This window comes from Coturnix japonica, chromosome 1, assembly GCF_001577835.2.
Source record: "Coturnix japonica isolate 7356 chromosome 1, Coturnix japonica 2.1, whole genome shotgun sequence".
NCBI classification, from domain to species: domain Eukaryota; kingdom Metazoa; phylum Chordata; class Aves; order Galliformes; family Phasianidae; genus Coturnix; species Coturnix japonica.
Genome location: NC_029516.1, coordinates 43,743,829 through 43,761,872, shown reverse-complemented (window position 1 = coordinate 43,761,872; position 18,044 = coordinate 43,743,829). Strand labels below are relative to the sequence as shown.

At 45.7% G+C, this 18,044-nt stretch overlaps 4 protein-coding genes across 4 annotated transcripts; 1 reads left to right on the top strand and 3 right to left on the bottom strand.

The window, feature by feature from the left end:
• Window positions 1-1,115: 1,115 nt before the first annotated feature.
• On the top strand, window positions 1,116-2,347 carry LOC107312376 (histone H2B 1/2/3/4/6-like). The gene has a single exon (XM_015859735.2). The coding sequence runs from the start codon at window positions 1,265-1,267 to the stop codon at window positions 1,853-1,855; it is 591 nt and encodes a 196-aa protein (XP_015715221.1). The 5' UTR covers window positions 1,116-1,264; the 3' UTR covers window positions 1,856-2,347.
• Window positions 2,348-2,888: 541 nt separating this feature from the next.
• Window positions 2,889-3,645, bottom strand: LOC107312371 (histone H1). The gene has a single exon (XM_015859721.2). The coding sequence runs from the start codon at window positions 3,608-3,610 to the stop codon at window positions 2,954-2,956; it is 657 nt and encodes a 218-aa protein (XP_015715207.1). The 5' UTR covers window positions 3,611-3,645; the 3' UTR covers window positions 2,889-2,953.
• A 1,841-nt stretch (window positions 3,646-5,486) lies between these two features.
• LOC107312394 (histone H2A-IV) lies at window positions 5,487-5,946 on the bottom strand. Its single transcript, XM_015859792.2, has one exon. It carries the CDS (start codon window positions 5,910-5,912, stop codon window positions 5,523-5,525), a length of 390 nt encoding a protein of 129 aa, XP_015715278.1. The 5' UTR covers window positions 5,913-5,946; the 3' UTR covers window positions 5,487-5,522.
• A 1,672-nt stretch (window positions 5,947-7,618) lies between these two features.
• Window positions 7,619-17,383, bottom strand: WBP11 (WW domain binding protein 11). The gene is made up of 12 exons (XM_015859682.1): window positions 17,263-17,383; window positions 16,203-16,312; window positions 15,310-15,341; window positions 14,725-14,818; window positions 14,328-14,524; window positions 13,573-13,706; window positions 12,840-13,039; window positions 11,907-12,101; window positions 11,193-11,294; window positions 10,231-10,539; window positions 9,434-9,616; window positions 7,619-8,742 (listed from the first exon to the last, which is right to left on the bottom strand). Exons 2-12 carry the CDS (start codon window positions 16,264-16,266, stop codon window positions 8,309-8,311), a joined length of 1,944 nt encoding a protein of 647 aa, XP_015715168.1. The 5' UTR covers window positions 16,267-16,312; window positions 17,263-17,383; the 3' UTR covers window positions 7,619-8,308.
• Between the last annotated feature and the right edge of the window lie 661 nt (window positions 17,384-18,044).

Sequence of the window (18,044 nt, the reverse complement as noted above, 5' to 3'; positions counted from 1 at the left end):
GGGCTTTGAGTTCTCTTTCAACCTGAGCTATTCTATGATTTATCTCCAACAATTCTCACTGCACTTAAGTCTTTTTTGTCTCTACTTCTTGTAAATAAATGGGCTCTGCTTGTTGTTTTTTTTTTTTTTGTTTGTTTGTTTTGTTATTTTCAGGAGCTCTTGGCCTTGGGAAGGTAAACTCTAATTCCAAGATGATGCCCAGCTGTCTGACTTTCCCTCCCTCCCAGCATTCCTAGTCAAAGATGCTACAGAATGCACAACTGAAGTCAGGATAATACTCCTAAGTCTTGTGTTACCTGCAGCTTTTTGAGGCAATAGACACTGACAGAACTGTATTTCTGACTTCAGACCACAGCATTTTCCAGCTGCATTTGTGCAGACCTCTCTCCTGCTATTCCACCCCTATCACTCCCAATGTGCACCTGTGTGTAAAGGCACAGCAATGTTTGCCCTGCAGAGGAGTTCACAGATGTTCAGGGAGCTGCTACTGCTTGGCAGAGCTGATCTCAGTGCTTTTCTGCATTATTTTTACACCAATAGAAAGACATAAATATGGGAAGGTAGGTATTCAGATGGACTGCAGCATCAAAAGGAAACAGTTCCATTGTTATCACCAGAATCTTTACAACTCTATTTAGAAATCCTAAAAAATGCTATTTTGTTGTGATTTTAGTGGTTCAGTCCTTTTCATCTCCATTTAGATATGCCAGATGAGTTTCTTCTATAGGCTTATGCCAACTATCTTGTGTGATACCCAGAAATTCTGGGCTTTGAACAACCTTAGAGGTTGCAAAAGAAGAAGGCATTATTATAGCACTGCTATGGACTGTGTTATAGTCCTAGCTCCAATCAAAATGTAAACACTTTGAAAGTGAATAGTAACATTCTCAAGTACTCAAGTTAATATTCTTTAAATTTGCTGAATAAATCAAGGGCTTTTGTCCTATTTCAAGTTCTGGAAGCCAAACCAAACAGGTCAGAAGAGCTCCATTCCCGAGCCAGCATATTTTTTCAGTTTGTATTTGTGGCTGCTATAAGTGTAGGCTATTAAGTAAGTATTCAGGTTTATTTCATATTCAGGGGGAAAAAAAGGTGGAGACAACTCTCTCAGCTTTCTCCAGGCGTTTTGTTTTGTCTTCTCGAGATTGCTGTATGTACCTGCAGACCCCGCCAGGCAACGGGAGACACCCAGGCCACACGGCCCCGGGTGGAAGCCGGGCTTTGCCGCTGAGCGGAGATTGAAAGAGCTCACAGTGATTGGTTGATGGGATTTGAAGTGTTACCCAGTAGCAGCGTGGGATTTGAGATGGACCAATTACGGAGCTGTTCGGACGGAGTGATGCGTCACGGGCTCCGTTATCCAATCAGAGCGCGGATAACGAAGGCAGTCGATTTGCATACGGTTCCTATAAATAGGCGAGCAGTGCGTGTAGCCGGCATTCCGCTGCGCCGAAGGGATCGTGGAGTGTTCATCATGCCTGAGCCGGCCAAGTCTGCCCCCGCCCCCAAGAAGGGCTCCAAGAAGGCGGTCACCAAGACCCAGAAGAAGGGCGACAAGAAGCGCAAGAAGAGCCGCAAGGAGAGCTACTCGATCTACGTGTACAAGGTGCTGAAGCAGGTGCACCCCGACACGGGCATCTCGTCCAAGGCCATGGGCATCATGAACTCGTTCGTCAACGACATCTTCGAGCGCATCGCCGGCGAGGCGTCGCGCCTGGCGCACTACAACAAGCGCTCGACCATCACGTCGCGGGAGATCCAGACGGCCGTGCGGCTGCTGCTGCCCGGTGAGCTGGCCAAGCACGCGGTCTCGGAGGGCACCAAGGCGGTCACCAAGTACACCAGCTCCAAGTAGAGCGGTGCGGATATACTCGATTTTAACCCAAAGGCTCTTTTCAGAGCCACCATTTATTCTAGTAAAAGGGCTGTGTTACTGTTTTTTTTAACTGCGGGGTGTAGCGTGGGTTTTTAAGTGAATGAAATGAACGCGAGTGCCTGAAGCATATAGAACAGAAAATAATCGCTTCAGTTCGCATTTTGGAGGTCTCAGTTCCAAATCAGCCGAGCAGCAGCAGCAGCAATTGACCGAGTTAACTGTTGCTCGGTAGCCGTTCTATTGCATTAGCGCGGTACACACGGCTCCTGCAACAGTCATTGTGCTGCTCTCTGCTGTCAGGACACCGTCGGGAAGGTGAGTGCTTTGTTTTCGTCTTGATTCTTGTGATAAATGTTTTGCCAAGAATATTTTTATTTACAAGTCTACTCCAAATAGGAAATCCGCATTGCTGTTTAAAACAACAACTTCGCGTTACATTCATTGAAACTGTTCACCCGTAAAGAATCTTAATTCTCCCTGTTGTTTCATTCATTAATAAAGGGATGCAAAGCAGCCCATGGGGCCGCGCTGTTAAGCACTATCGCGTCCTTTTCCCTTTCCGCTGTCGTACACTCCGTCGTCGCACGGGGAAGGACCTCACACCGTTTCTCCGCTGTGCAAAAGCAGCCGTGGAGCTGCGCCGAGCGGCGGCTCCGGGGGTGGGATGGGGCGGAGACATGAGAGCGGCTCCGTCTGCGCGGGGGCGGTGCCGGAAGGGGGCGGTGCCGGAGCTGACCAATCACGGCCTAGCGCGGGTTATTTAAACCCGCCCCGAGTAGAAGAGAGGAGCTGGCGCCGCCCCGCCGGGTCGCGTCCTTCTGCACGGGGGGGGGCGGGCGGGAGGAGAAGCGGCGCTGCTGGCGCCTTGCTCCCGGCATGCACGTAGCCAAGAGAACGGGCTCTTATCTGCCGTGTGGGTTGCAGCCACTGCGCCCAAATCTGAATCTCCGCAAGTGAGATTTAGTTGTGCTACAGCGGTTCTCGCAGCATTTCAGCTCTTTCTGAGAATAAGTGGGTGGCTCTTAAAAGAGCCTTTGGGTTTATTTAAATGAAGAGACTCGAATGTCTTCTGTCATCTTACTTTTTTTTTGTTGCTGCCTTCTTTGCCTTGGCTGCCTTGGGTTTGGCAGCCTTGGATTTGGCAGCTTTGGGCTTCACCGCCTTTGCCTTAGCTGGGCTCTTGGTGGCCTTCTTGGGGCGGCCGGCCTTGGTCGCCTTCTTGGGGCTCTTGGTTGCCTTCTTGGTGGCAGCAGCCGCCGGCTTCTTGACTTTCTTGGGGCTCTTCTTCACTGCCACTGCCTTCTTGGGCTTCTTGGCAGCAGCTGCAGGTTTCTTAGCCGCCGGCTTCTTGGGCTTGGCCGCAGGCTTTTTCTTAGTTGCTTTCTCTTTGGTCTCACCCGGCTTTTTATTCAGCTTGAAAGAGCCCGAGGCGCCGGTGCCCTTGGTCTGCACCAGGGTGCCTTTGTTGACCAGACTCTTGAGCCCCAGCTTGATGCGGCTGTTGTTCTTCTCCACATCGTATCCGCCGGCGGCCAGCGCCTTCTTGAGCGCGGCGAGGGAGAGCCCCTTGCGCTCCTTGGAGGCGGACACGGCCTTGGTGATCAGCTCGGTGACGCTGGGGCCCGCGGGCTTGCGGGCTTTGGCGCCGCCCGCCGCCTTCTTCGGCTTCTTAGCGGCGGCCTTAGCGCCGGGCGCAGACACCGCGGGCGCGGCAACGGGCGCGGTCTCCGACATGGTGACAGTCGTCCTCACAGATCGGGGGGAACCACTGGGCCTGGAGCAAGTCGGCGGCCTCGTATTTATAGAGCGGAGCCGGGCGGTGATTGGTGCGCTACAGAGCCCGCCCCGCCGCACGGCTCAGAGCTCCCTTCTCCCCGCTCATTTTGTGTTTCTTAAGAGGAGAAAAAGCGCGTTTTTTCTATAATTTCCGCCACCGAATCGCCCCAAGTCCCAGCGGCGAGGAGGGGAAAGGCTGCTGCTGCCACGGGCGGAGTTTCTCTCCGGAGAAGCGAAGGGTGAGTTTAAAAAGAGGCGATAAATCCCGTGTGCTGCTGCTGGAGAGAGCTCTGAAGAGAGAAACTTTTGTTTTTCCTTCTAAATAAAATCTGCACCGTGGGAAGCTGCACCCCCAGAGCAATTAATTCTTGTTCTTTAAAGGGTCTTCTCTTAACCTGAGACGAAACCCAGTAGCTGGGGATGTTATTTTCATCACAAATTGATTTCAAAGAGGAGGAAGTAACACAAGCTCATAGAGAGCACTGAATATGGATTAGAAATTAGCTCCTTTGTCTCCGGCCCTTTGACCCATTAAAAATAATAGAAATCAATTAAAGAAGTGCTTGGTGCAGAGAGTTGAGGAGCAGCCCGACATCCCCTGAAGGACTTCTCTTGCCCCAGGAGCAGATGGCCTTGTAGTACTGCACTGTGCTGCTGGTGCAGCCGCATACAGGGATCCATCCCTATTGCTGTGCCACAGCAGCACTGAGCACCTCAGCAAAGGGGGCTGACACGGGGGTAGATCTCACTGATCACTGCGATCCGTACCTGGGATTCTGTCCCTCAGCCGTGCTTTTATTTCGGTCTGGTTTGGCGGACATCTGAGTCAGCGCAACTGAGGCAGACGCTGCTGCAGGTGGTTTCCCATTCCCTCGTGGCTGTGGCACTCCCTGCGTTGTTATGGGGGCTCTCCCTGCAGAACACACCCTGCATACCCTGGGGTTACTGCACACAGCCCAGCTCCCACCCTGGAAGCAGCATCAGAAGCATCTGCAGGCCCTGTTACTCTGCCAGCAGGAGGGACAGAGCCTCTGGCACACATCATCGAGGCCACAGGATAAACTTATTTAATTTCTCATATCAAGAAATGCTCATTCCAGTTCTCTGTACCATTTTGTTTGTTTCCCATATCAGGAAATGCTCCTTCTATTTCTCTGCACTGTTTCCATTGCTGCCTGCAGCCCTTGTTTCTCCTACAGTAGCTGCTCTTTCCCTATATGTAACCATTTGTTGCACTACAATGTAACAGCATTTTGCTTCCTGTAATTTCTTGTGCTATTAAAATACACTCACTGAGCTCCGAATGGGGATTTGTTCCTGTCTCAACATCTCTATTACAGCGTTCATTGCTGTGAATAAGGTGCAGCCAAAGCTGGCAGCGTTCCTCCTTAGCTCACAGAGCTCTCATCCGGGTATTTGCATGCCAGCAAAGCGGCACAGCTTGGACAAAGCTGTGACAAAACTGCATTAAAGATTATTTGAGTGCCTGAAGGGGGGAATGACTGAGCCTGTAAGCAGTGCTGGGGGCAGACCTGCTCCCAGGGGGATCAGCGAGCTCTTGGTTGACACAGACTGGAAGAAGAGGACCTTGCTGATGGTTCTTGCAGCGATATTTAACTTTTTGCCTTTCTCACCTCTACCAAACTGATTCCTTTAACACAAAATCTAACTTTTTGGCCTCTGAGCACACATTCAGCTTTTAGCAGGTTGCTCTGAGATCGCATCTGGTGTTTACATGCCATTCTCACGCTAACAGTTTTTAGCAACAAAAGCAACATATATTTTTAGGATCTGCAGCTCCTTTATGAGGAGGTGGGTGGCTCTGAAAAGAGCCTTTGGGTTCCTTGGAGATGGGATCACTCCTCAGCTTTCACTTGGCCTTGGCCTTGTGGCTGTCGGTCTTCTTGGGCAGCAGCACAGCCTGGATGTTGGGCAGCACCCCGCCCTGCGCGATGGTGACCTTGCCCAGCAGCTTGTTGAGCTCCTCGTCGTTGCGGATGGCCAGCTGCAGGTGGCGCGGGATGATGCGCGTCTTCTTGTTGTCGCGGGCCGCGTTGCCCGCCAGCTCCAGGATCTCGGCCGTCAGGTACTCCAGCACGGCCGCCAGGTACACCGGGGCGCCGGCGCCCACCCGCTCCGCGTAGTTGCCCTTGCGCAGCAGCCGGTGCACGCGGCCCACGGGGAACTGCAGCCCGGCCCGCGACGAGCGCGACTTGGCCTTGGCGCGCGCCTTCCCGCCCTGCTTGCCGCGGCCCGACATGGCTTCTAAAAATCACAGCCAAAGTATCACTCTCTTAAGGTGACTCACGTATCGCTTCATTCCCCGGTCCTTCCCCTTTTATAGCCTCCCTGAGTGGCCCGGCTCGCTTTCCGATTGGCTGGCGCTCTCTTTCTCTCGCTCCGACCAATGGCGCCGCGGATCCAAATCCACCCAATGGGCGGCGGGCGGCTGCCCCGCTCCGGGCGCCCCCCACGTTCAGCAGCGCTCCGTGGCCGTGGGCGGGGCGCCACCGGGAGCTGGTTTCGCAGTCGGTTCTGAGCGATCGGATATAGGAAAAGGTTAAAAGGTTATCAGCAGCTTAGTTATCCAGCGCTGCATTTGACCTTTGCACGATGATGCTGATGAGGCAGGCGGGGACGTGAATGAATGGACTAAAGCACGAGCAGCCCCAGATCCCCCGCTGCTTTGGTAAAAGCAATGGGAAGAAGTCACCGCTTCGTGCTCTTTTCACTTAGATCTGCACTAGAGACAAAGAAGTAACATCTCCCACATTGATTTAGCTTAAGGCAAACCAAACACAGGGTGTTTCTGCTGTCAGCCCTACGTGCACCTGATTTCTCCATACAGTCCCTGCATACACATACAGCGCCTTTGCAGTTCATCCAAAGCCACAACAGAATGGAGAAGTCCTATGGGAGTGCACCACACAGGAGGCAGCAGTGCCCTGCCTGGCCTCGGACCCTTTGCAGGAAAATAACCTTGTGTTCCCTAGAGGATTTGCATAGTCAAATCCAGCTCTTCTGTTTGCCTCCAGAACCAAGGAAAACAAAATCAATGGTAAGTCTGAGTCATTAATGCTCAGTCTGAGGCTTACAGCCAACTAAAGGTATGGTCTGAGGCATCCACCAGTCTGGCAGCCTAAGAATAGATTTCAGTAAAGAGCATTTATGTTATGACAGCCACCAGTCTGGCTATATTCACTTAGAAACTGATTTATTGTTAGAGGATTCACCCTTAAGCCCTTGAAGTCGTTCAGTGTAAGCCACTCAATGGGGACAAAGTTCTCCCACTCTTCTGTGCTCTCTCAGTGCCTATTTTGTTGCCTTCTTAAAGAACAAGATAAAGGCACTTTCATAAATAGCTAACTGCTAATCTTGTGCTCAGATTCAGCACTTCAGACAGAACTTAGTTCGAAACTGCAGATCTCCCTTTGAAGAAGGAATACATTTGGGAAAGTCTTACTGCCTACATAGCTGATCCCACAGGTCTTCAGATGGTTTTGTCTACAAGAACCCATTATGTCATATTCCCATTTGATACAGACTGCAATTTATTTCTTGTAAAGACTTCTGGAAGACCTCTGTCCAAGTTTAGGTTGGACATTAGGAAACACTTCTTTACAGAAAGGGGAGTTAAACATTGGAATAGGCTCCCCAGGGAGGTGGTTGAATCACCATCCCTGGATGTGTTTAAGAGCCATTTGGATGTGGTGCTCAGAGATATGATTTAGCAGAGGGTTGTTAGAATTAGGGTACTATGGTGAGGCTGCAGTTGGACTTGATGATCTTCGAGGTTTTTTCCAACCTGGGTAATTCTATGATTCTATGATTGACTCTGTCAGTATAATTTACAGAACTAAAGCTACATTGCAAGTAAAACATATATATTTTTTAATACTAGAAAATGAGAACCATCTCATTTTCCATTTGTATCCTAGATTTATATATATCACAAGGAAGCCAGTATTTTGATACACTGAATATTTATTGTCTTTCACAAGACAAAATGAAGGTTCCCCTGCCAATGAAAAGCCATCAAGATGACGGTTAAGGGGACAGGGTGCCAAATTCCAGTGTACAGTATACGCAACAAATGACCGCCCTGACTACCCGGAATAAAGATGATTGATCTCACTGCAACTAAAAAAAACAAAAAACAAAAAAAAACAAAAAAAAAAACAAAAACAACAGGATTATAAAATATTTACAGAAAGGAACAGTACAGAAAATAAAACCATGTGTGTATGAAATGCTGCTAATGTTTTTCTGGCTCCTTAAAAATTGGCTCCACTACCCTCACCAGAGCATTCAGGATGTGAAAGGATTCGGGAAGAGCAAAGACAGCCACAGCTCCTACACCCCCTCCACAGATCACCGTCACCTCCTCCAAGGAAGTGGGAGGACTCAAGGGAAGCAGCGTTGCCTTACTGACTGTAATTCCCTTGCTCCAAGTGGACATGCGAGCTCTGAAAGGAAGTACCTGGCTGCACCTCACCTGCAGCAGCCTCTATTCAGATCGTACTGGCAAGTTAACCCATGGGTAGGGAACCATTCCCTGTCATATGAGCCCTTCCATTGCTGGCAGAAAGACCTTTCCCTCTTCCTCTGTGGTGGCCTGATCTGTGCTCAGAGGGCAGGAAAGCTGATTGGGACAGGTCAGAGAAGACCTTCCATTTCCTTCATGAAGGCTTCATACACATCATCCTTTGTCTGTACAGAGATAGGGGCAGACGATCCAGCCTTAGGGGCAGCTTTGGTTAATGGGAGAGCAGGCTCATCATCTTGTTTTCTCTGGGAGGCAGCCAATGCCCCTTTATTCTCCCTACGCACTCGCAAGGCAGTGGGCACAAAGCGAGTGATTTCTGCCTTGGGGTTAGTGATCTGTGGCTTGGCACTGATAGTAGCCGTAGCCTTCTTCTCAATAGTGGCAGCACTGGTGTCATCCGCCTTGGGACGCTGAATCAAGCTGGGTGGGGCACTCAGAACACCCGGGTTTGGAAGAGGAGCTGGTGGATAAAGCCCAGGCGGGGCAGGTCCTAATGGAGGCACCAGAGGTGGCCGCAACATGCCCGGGCGAGGAGGAGGGATACCTGGAAAGAAGAAGAAAAAAGGTGAGCTGACTTTATCTGGAATTGCTAAAAGTCTTTGACAAAAATAATGCAAAATCTCAGCCAAAAACTGTCAACAAAATGCAGAGGCTCTGGCTTAAGAGAAAGGGAAACAGGGAGAAGCATTGCACCAGTAGATAGCTCCCGACAAGAAGGTAGAAGATGTATTAGGACAAGAAAACTGCTCAGCAGACTTGGAAAGCCACAAGAACCTGTATATTGCTCCCTTTCCACTTTCAAAGTTAAAAAGCGAAAAGCTTCCTTGAAGATTTATCCCACTGGAATTTCAAAATCAAAAACACGTGACTATTCAGCAAAACAAAAAAAGTCCCAACACACTATCACCTATTTAGAAACAATGCAGCACAAATTTAAACACTGAAATTACTTATTATAGGTGCCAGATCTCTTACTACCAAAATACACATAGCGATATGGAATTATTTGTTATAATACATAAAAAGAAATGGCAAAAAGGATCAACCGGAAAGAACCTAAGGGCGTACCTTTAGCTGCACATACTAGGACAAAGGCAATCTGGTAGTAGGGAACTATTTAACGTCTAAAGGAATATCTGATTCTCCAATTAGATATACTGACTTGGTCACCACAACAACGATTACAGAGAACTGGGAAGACAAAGTAGGGAAAGACTTGGCTCCGAGTACTTTACCTGGTGGGGCAGGAGGTGGCAAGCGAGGAGGGGGCCCACGAGGAGGAGGGCCTGGGGGCAGACCAGGTGGGGGACCGGGGGGAGGGCCTGGGGGTCTCCCAGGTGGGGGACCTGGTGGTAGAAGTCGAGGTAAAGGCCCACGCAGTCCTGGTAAACCAGGAGGTCTCAGGAAAGGAGGAGCTCCTGAAAGCATACACATAAGAGATTTAAAACTTCAGTTCATGGATAAAAGAACAATCCCACCTGCTAATAGTGAAGATTTTCAACAGAAGCTTCAGAGATATTTTCAAAGTAGCCAGCTGTCAGATTAAACAGATCTTCTACAAAGTCTCAGGAAGAGACAACAGTTGTAGAACCAAGAAAGCTTCTTGGTTATATTAAAATACAAACATTTTCTCCATCTTGGGAGAAGGCTTTTCCCCATGTATTGAATCAACAGTTGAGAATGGCTAATAAACTAGGGTTATCTGAACTTAAATAGCTAGAAATGAAAGTATTTCAGTCTTTTCATGCTGTTCTTCTGGCCTGAAATGTATAAAGTAATTTCACTCTACTGAAAATAGCTGCTTTGAGGTTTGAGGTTCCCCTTCTAGGGGATGTCAGAAACAAAACTGTTGGAAGACGTTACGAAAACCACACTGACCATGGAAGAAACCTCACAGGTCTCAGCAAATACCACACTGGTCTTCTGTACTTAATGTCTAAAATGCTCCGCAGCTTCATAACCCTGACACTGATAAACCATCTGTAGTACTGAGAGCCTGCATTCTTCAAAACAAAACAAATCAAATATTCACCTGGTGGAGGGCCAGGAGGGAGGCCAGTGGGTGGCCCTGGGGGCCTCAATGGAGGGGCTGGAGGTGGTCCTAGTGGAGGTGGCCCAGGCATAGGAGGTGCCTGTATCTGACTTGAAGCAACGGCTTGCGAAGATTGCTGCTGTGTTGAGGCTGCAGTAGACGACCCAGTCTCTGCAAGAGCTTCCTCACTATGTTGCTGCTGCTGCTGCTGCTGTTGCGATGTGTCTTCAGACTCTGAGTCTTCTTCATCCTCCTCCTCTTCTTCTGAATATTCTTCCACTTCCCTCCCTTCTTCTGGGATTTCCTGACCTGGAAACAGACACGTTAATAAAATCAGTCCACAAGTAATAAATTTGGCAACATAAAACACTAAATAAGAATGAAAAGAAATTCCCCTCAAAGGAATGAAAACTGATTATACTAATTAATATACACAAAATGCAAAAAAAAAAAACAACTAGATAGTTCTGCTTTCCTGTGGGAACTAAAACTTCTATTAATAAATCTGAACTGCAGTTATTTGAGTTTGTGGGAGATAAAACTTTTAAAATAGAAAATATCACAGATTATTTATTCCCCAAAATAGACATAACCACCACTTCCAAGAAACCCATCTTCTCCCAGCTTCCTTTCTCCTCTCCCCTCCACCCCAAAAAAGATACAAGTGTTGTCTTTGTATCGATTTAAAATGAAAAGTCTTGACTCCATCGGTTAATACCTTTCTTCAGAAGGATATTTTTAGGAAGTATTAAACCCTGCAGATAACAGTCTGAGCGCACTAGGCTAAAAATAATAATCTAAATTAAAACTAACCACATCTTACGTACATTCTTAGTAGATTTTCAAGTATGGCAGTAATGCATTTACTTCTACAAAACAGACTGTGCAAATTAAGTTCACCAGAGAAACCTCATCTGCAAATCTAATAGCATGCTTCCTCTCAGTGTATCCATATCACCGACCTGCCATTCGTAACATCATGGCCTGGAGTGGAGTCAGTTCTTTCATGTTCTTTTTCTTCTTCCGTGATTTCCCAGGCATGTCTGCAAACCGTACGCTATGACCTGGGGAAAGCAAAGCACAAACAAAAAAAAATGGGCAGTGGGAACAGAATAAATCAGTGAATATAAAAATAAGATACATATTTATATAATATATGAAAACATTAAGATGAATGTACACATGAAATACACATGGAAGTCTTTCACTTGGTACAGAAAATACATCATTATGACATAACTCTTATTTAGGGGCATCATTAAGAGCCGTCTTCTTCCCAATGTTTTTGGTAACCTAGGATTTTCTGTCAATTGGACTTCTTTTAAACAATCAAGAGACATCATTCAAAAGCATTAATAGTGCACCCATCACAGAAGTACTATTCAAGTCACCAAAGAATGAGTATATTTTAGAGTAAGGCTTAATTTGTTGTGGGATCTTTTGCTCTTTCAAGGCTTCAGGTGACAAATCTTGCACATTCAGATACTTCACATTCATCAATAAATATATTCATCAATAAATAATTCTTCAGCTGGAATTTCAACGAGCCAAAACAGAATTCCTTGTCTAAACAGACTACTTTTTTCTCCCTTCCCCACAGTAAGGAAAACAAAGACTGTTCAGTAGTACTTTTCCTCTGAAAACTCAAAAGTCCAACCTGTAAATCCCCATCATACCTGATTTCTTTTCTTCTCCGCCTTCCCTCTCCTTGTCATTATCACGATGTGGGAAGTCATCACCTTCACTGTCTGCATCTGACCTATCACTGTCACTATCATCACTACTCTCATCATGCTTGTCTTGATCCATATCCTCAGGATAGCCTTCATCCTCACTTGTACTGGACATATCATCATCATGCCCTCGCTGTCCTGTGAAAAGCAAAGTATTAAGACAGACATGAACTCCAAGCACACTGGTGGGAAAGGCAGAATATTTTAAGTTCACAGTAAGAAGAATCTTCCTAGCAACAGAGTGAGCAATGTATTGTCAATCCTTTGCTATTTAGCACACTCTTAAGGAGTATTCTGGGGAGAATGCTGGTAAGATTTCCTATTAACAGTTGATTAACTGGCAGTAAATAAGTGAAGGGAACTGCAATATACAACTTCCCCCTCTAGAAATATTTCAGTCCTTTTAGGTATGCAGTAAGGCTGATCTACCCATTCATAGAAGCTTGTATGGAAAATACAGTAACTGTTTGAAAATGTATCCCCAGTTTTGGTGCTAGGACTTTTGTTTGTTTTCCTGCGTTTTATAGCAAGGTGGGGGGAAAGATTAATTCTCTGCAAATATACATATTGTCTCCTTAAAAAGAGAGTAAAACACATTTCTGCCTTGCTAAGACAACGTAGGAAAACAGTTTATGCAACATAATGAAATCTGCAAGCTGTAAATAAAAGATACAGCATTTAGAAATAGACTCAATAACAAAATGGCAGATGTTACGAAATATATCAAAATGAGCTCAAGATTGCAAATCACACAAAGAGTTCTTCTAGTAAAAACATTCAGATTACCCAGACGATACCTTATCTAGAGCGCACAGTGCTCACAGCAGTACTATCAACAGCAAGAAAGAACCCAGAAAGAGATAGGAAAGTCCTTGCCTGGTTCAGAACCATAAGAAACGTCTTCCTCTCGCCTTCGAGGAGCCATCTCCAAAGCAAAACCCACTTTACGGCCATACATCTGTAGGACTTGTGGTGGGGGTGGCCCTGGAGGAGGTCCTGGGGGCTTCCTGCCAGGAGGTAAACGTGGAACACCAAGCCCAGGAGGGGGAAGCATAGAAATAGATCGAACCGGTGGTCTGCAATTAAGACAGAAAATGGAAACCAGGGAAGTCACAAACAAATACAAACAGCTTATACAGCAAGTTGGTGAAATCAAACTACTCAGAAAAAAATATATATTTTTGCATAGGAAGTGCTAATACTAGCTAATACTAGCTTGAGGAGCCAGATACACAAATAAAGTAGGAGTTTAAACTGAATGTATTAACAAGACAAAAAACCAAAAAAAGCCACGTGACAGTTTAGGGGGCATTTATGTTCAAACAACACAGCAGGGCTTTAAGTTTGACCAATAAACAGAAAGACAAGTGCTAGAAGGTACAAAATACAACCCAAATCAGTTTAAACAAAAACTGTAACAGGAAGGAAAGATTAAGGTTTTTCACTTAAATCAAAAAAAAAACCAAAAAACACACAACAAACCAATTCACACTCACAGAACTTCCAATTTCTGCTACTCAATATTACCTCTGCTTCCAACCCCAGCTCTTTCCTAGTAAAAAAACATTTCCTGTTTTCCTTTCCCCTCCAAGCATCCTTTCCCTCTTACCCATAGGCTGATGTTTTCTTGAGGATAGAAGGTGGCTGGGCCCCAGGAAGGGGAATGTCTTGTATAAGGATGTTGGAGGGAGCATGAGGCATGTCAGGTAAAGGGATACTTTCCACTTCAACATGCTGAGCGTTCTGGGAGAGGAAAAGGCAAAAATAAAAACTGAGTCACTTCCACAGAAGTTACTACACAGTCTCACTATCTTTAAGAACACCTGACACATGGGACATGCCATCACTTGCCAAAGGTCTGTTCTGTCCCCGAAACAACAAAACTGCAGACAAGTCTGCCTACACCTCCTGAGAACCCAAAAAGCTTAAATCACAGGCTCTGCATGTTCCAGAAGATTTTAAATACTTGCACTTGTGTAACATTATATTCTTCCATACAGGAAGAATTATGCAGAAAGGTCCTCAAATAAATGCCAAATAACTATTTCCAGATCCAGATTTAGCAGGAATGCTAACCGCACATTCATATGTTCTCTCTCTCCTTAATTCACAAAACAGATTCTGATGTTGATCTGATCAGTTTTCCCTTTTCCCTTTAATCTATTGATAAATTAAATCAATTTAAGAGAGAGAAATACAGACTTCTCATCCTCCACACCATCTGGAGTTACTAAGCAACCTAGTACGTGTGCCTAATATTAACTAAATATTTACTGGTCCCTTATAAAGGCCTTTCTTTTCAAACTGTTGCACCTAAAGAGGAGTACATAGTACAGTCACAAGCCTCAATACTACAAGCATTACCTTGACAGCATCAAAATACTGGCTGAGTTGTGCTCTCTTCTGCTCATACTCCACTTCCAACTTGCGCAGTTCTTTATAGATGTCAGGATTCTCCTTCTCATAGAGCCGTAAGATACGCTCAAAAGTCTCACGGAGCTTTTTGCGTTTATCCTTTAGCACCTTTTCATTAAGCTGTGGCTGCTGCACTGGGTTAAACTCTAATCGAAGACAGCAAAAGCAAGCCAAAAACTCAAAAGTTACTCTACTTTACAATTAAAATTAACGAAACAACTTCAAACCAAACCACTTGCAGTTCGTATTTCCAGTAAGTCTGCAATGTTAAGACCAAAAGTCACTAATATAATCATTACTCAGTGTTTGACTACTATCTCCAACACCCAATACCTCCCTTACTCACCCATCTCATCCAATTTTTCCATGTCCCGGATGATCTGCTTTGGGTCTTTCATCTTCAGTACAGCCGCTCGTACCATCATTCGTTGCTTTTTGTTCTAAGAGGATCAAAAATCAAGGAGATCAGAAAAGAGACACAGGAGAAAGAAAAATCTTTGTATCAAATAATTCTTTTTCAACACTCCCAATCTACAGGGGGGAAAAAAAGACATCTCCAGATGCCTTGCAGATATTAACCACAGCACAAATCAGCAGCAGAGATGTTTTGAACTTCTAGGAGCTGCAATTCCACTATCTCACTATTTACAGATGCTTCTATAACTCATACATTCCAATGAAGACACAATCAGTAAAATAAGCCAAAAGGCAAAAGCAACACAATGAATCACACCAACAAATACATAAAGGTCGTTTTGATTCAAATCCAGATTTCTGTGTTTTCTTAACTGCTTGGACAGTATATCCCTAACTAAATTTTACAAGATCAACTGAAACAGTAGTCTATTCACCACTCATGGTCTTTTATAATCACAAATATAACACATAGCACAGGAAATGCCAAGTAAATGCTCCAGATCTCTTTATGTACCTTTTTTAGTTCCCTTTTCCGAGCTTCCTTTCCTAGAGAGAGGGAAGAAAAAAGAAGAGAAAAAAAAAAACAATTTGAAAGAGCGGATCAAACTCACAAACAACTTTTCCTCCATTTTAACAAGTGCTATTTTTTAACAGCTCATTCATTTTTCATATTTCATTAAACAAAAGGAAACTTTAAAACTTATCTTCCTGTTGATAGACAAATACAGCATGAAATAGAAATCTGTTTCATAGGTGTTATATAGAAAGAAAATGCAATACAGAAGTATTTAGGCCTCTAGAAACAGCGATGTTTTTATACAGAAAAGAACAATAGACAAAAAAAGGCACAGTGATGCATGCAATGTAAAAGACTGCCGCTGAGATATAGTGCCAACAAGAAACAATGCCCTTTAAAAATATGCAGGTTTTGAATACACATCTGAAACAAAGCACGCTCACAGCAGAAGCCTGGGCTTTCTGTTTCTGTGTAGCACTGAAAATGCAGTACATTACAAAAAGGAAAACAAGGTCAGACAACTCCCTCCAGTAACCTGAGCCTTGGCAAAATGTGACCATTCCACAAATTCTAGCCTCAGATAGATTACCTACACCTCAAGAAGCAGGACAGCCAACAGTTAAGTATAGAAACTTAACTGTTTCTATAGTTAGAAATTGCCAGTGACAATTAGAGTAAGAATTAAGGGACAAACAGTGTGAAGCAGCAATGGTATGCAAACCAGTAGCTTCTTGGCAAGTTTCTACACCAGCCAAAATGGAGACAGTACTTTTTGGGTTTGGGAAAGTCAGTTCTCAGTCAGAAGTGATGATCTTCCCCTCAGAGGAAGATTTTTATCTGCTTGCCTGGGACTCCCCATTTCCTTTTGCTTAACTTCTATGGGTACTTACGAGCTTGGTCTGTGGGATTCATGAATTTCCCACTCTTGGTGGATGATGTAGATCTCCGCCCCATTTTGACTTTTTTTCTTCTGCTTCAAAATAAAAGAACTGAAAAAGACCTGGAAAAGATAACCATAATTTCAGGTTCTATACATAAGCAGGACTCGTGTGCTTGTTCATCCTCTTTGTAGTAGTAGGTTGACAAACAATCGAACAAAAGAAAACCTCAAATACAGGATTGGAGGATCTCAGAATACAAGTTTGGGCATTCACATCAAAACCATCTTATTTTTACTAAGTATCACTTATAAAGCAGTTGCAAGTAAGCAGTTGAAGTGCATACTTTAAACAAATCAGCTTGTTCTTCACCTCAAGACTTAAACCTGAAAGCTTCTTGCTTTTAGAAAAATAAAATGCGTTATTTTAACTGTTATCGTATCCCTCCATAACATAAGCATGGAAGAGCCTTTCTAGCTTTCCACTTAATGACATAAAACATCTCTATTGCAAATGTTTCCCGTAAATATCCTTCTTTGCCCAGACTTCTAGGATGCCCTTGACTTCTTCCCTACCAACCACCAACTACCCCATCCATCAAAAACCACTCTGTACACATTCTTTTTCTCATCACACACCACTGCCCTTATGCCATCTCAATCTGTTTCAAGCCACATCACAATGATCAGTAAGGAAAGACTATTCTAATGAAGGGTTCTTTCCTGCCTTCGGGCATTTCTTTAACTTACAGCCAACTGCAGAAATACAATCAGAGGCACTGCCTTTCTCAAAGAGAATAACGTTCTCAAACCTCGATCCCAAATTCTTTTAGGGTAAAAAGGAGGGTCCACACAAGATAATCGCTGTAGGAGGAGGAGAAAATCAAGCACCCCAACGAGTGCTTTGTGAGCACTGGGAAGCGAGGCAGAAAGTCTCCCATCGAAGTACACGAAGGCCTCCCCTCCTCCCTCGAGGGATGCTGGGGGAAAGGAAGAAGGCGGCCGCGCCAACCGCCTTCCACCCCCCGCTTTCTTTCCCTTCCCCCAGCCCAGCCCCATCCCTTTCCTCTCACCACTCGGCCCGGTGGGGCAAGGCGGGGCGGGGGTGGCTCAGCTCCCTCCCACCGCCGCCGCGGCCTCTACCACCACCGCGCTGCCCGCCGCTGCCGCGCCGCCATCTTGAACCGGGACGGAGTAGCGCGCCGCTGTAAAGCACGAGCGCCGTAAAGCACGATTGTCGTAAAGCACGAGTGCGGCCCAGTGCCTCTCAGAGCAGCTTTGAGATCTATGATCCCGTTGCCGTTCTGGTACGCGCGGAGGCTGCCGGGATGGCGGCGGATTGTGGGGATTGGGAAATAAAGCCTTGAAAAATCTGCATTGTTGTGAGACTTTTTCACTGTTTAATGGACTCTGAGAGAAATAAATGGATTTAATTTAAATCCTATGGTAGAAAGAAGCAGGGTAAAGATGATTTTGCTGACAGCTTCAGCAGCCAAATGAGGCCATTGGTTGCTTAGCAATGGAGTTCTGCTTATTTTGGAGCATGTGTATTATACAGATTTAATTCTTCATTCTGTGCCCACACGTTGAGCAGGGAGGGAATACATGAGTGGTGTGATGGGAGCACCTCCACCGTGTGCATCAAACACATGCCGTGCCTGCTCCTCACACAGGTTGGGTCCCTCCCTGTGGCGACAGGACCCGAGGGAATGGCCACAAGTTGTATCAGATGAGGTTTAGACTGGACATAAGAAGGAATTTTTTCTCTCAGAGAGTGGTCAGGCACTGGAATGGCTGCCCAGGGAGGTGGTGGAGTCGCCATCTCTGGCAGCGTTCAAGAGGCATCTGAACAGGG

What these genes read in the sequence shown, in the direction of transcription:
- LOC107312376 (XM_015859735.2), top strand. Translation starts at nt 1,265, where the DNA reads ATGGGATTTGAAGTGTTACCCAGTAGCAGCGTGGGATTTGAGATGGAC.
- LOC107312371 (XM_015859721.2), bottom strand. Translation starts at nt 3,610, where the DNA reads ATGTCGGAGACCGCGCCCGTTGCCGCGCCCGCGGTGTCTGCGCCCGGC.
- LOC107312394 (XM_015859792.2), bottom strand. Translation starts at nt 5,912, where the DNA reads ATGTCGGGCCGCGGCAAGCAGGGCGGGAAGGCGCGCGCCAAGGCCAAG.
- WBP11 (XM_015859682.1), bottom strand. Translation starts at nt 16,266, where the DNA reads ATGGGGCGGAGATCTACATCATCCACCAAGAGTGGGAAATTCATGAAT. An exon ending in AGTATTTTGATGCTGTCAAG is followed by an intron (nt 13,707 to 14,327) that starts GTAATGCTTGTA and finishes TTCCTCTCCCAG; the next exon opens with AACGCTCAGCATGTTGAAGT. An exon ending in CATGATGTTACGAATGGCAG is followed by an intron (nt 10,540 to 11,192) that starts GTCGGTGATATG and finishes GTCTGTTTCCAG; the next exon opens with GTCAGGAAATCCCAGAAGAA.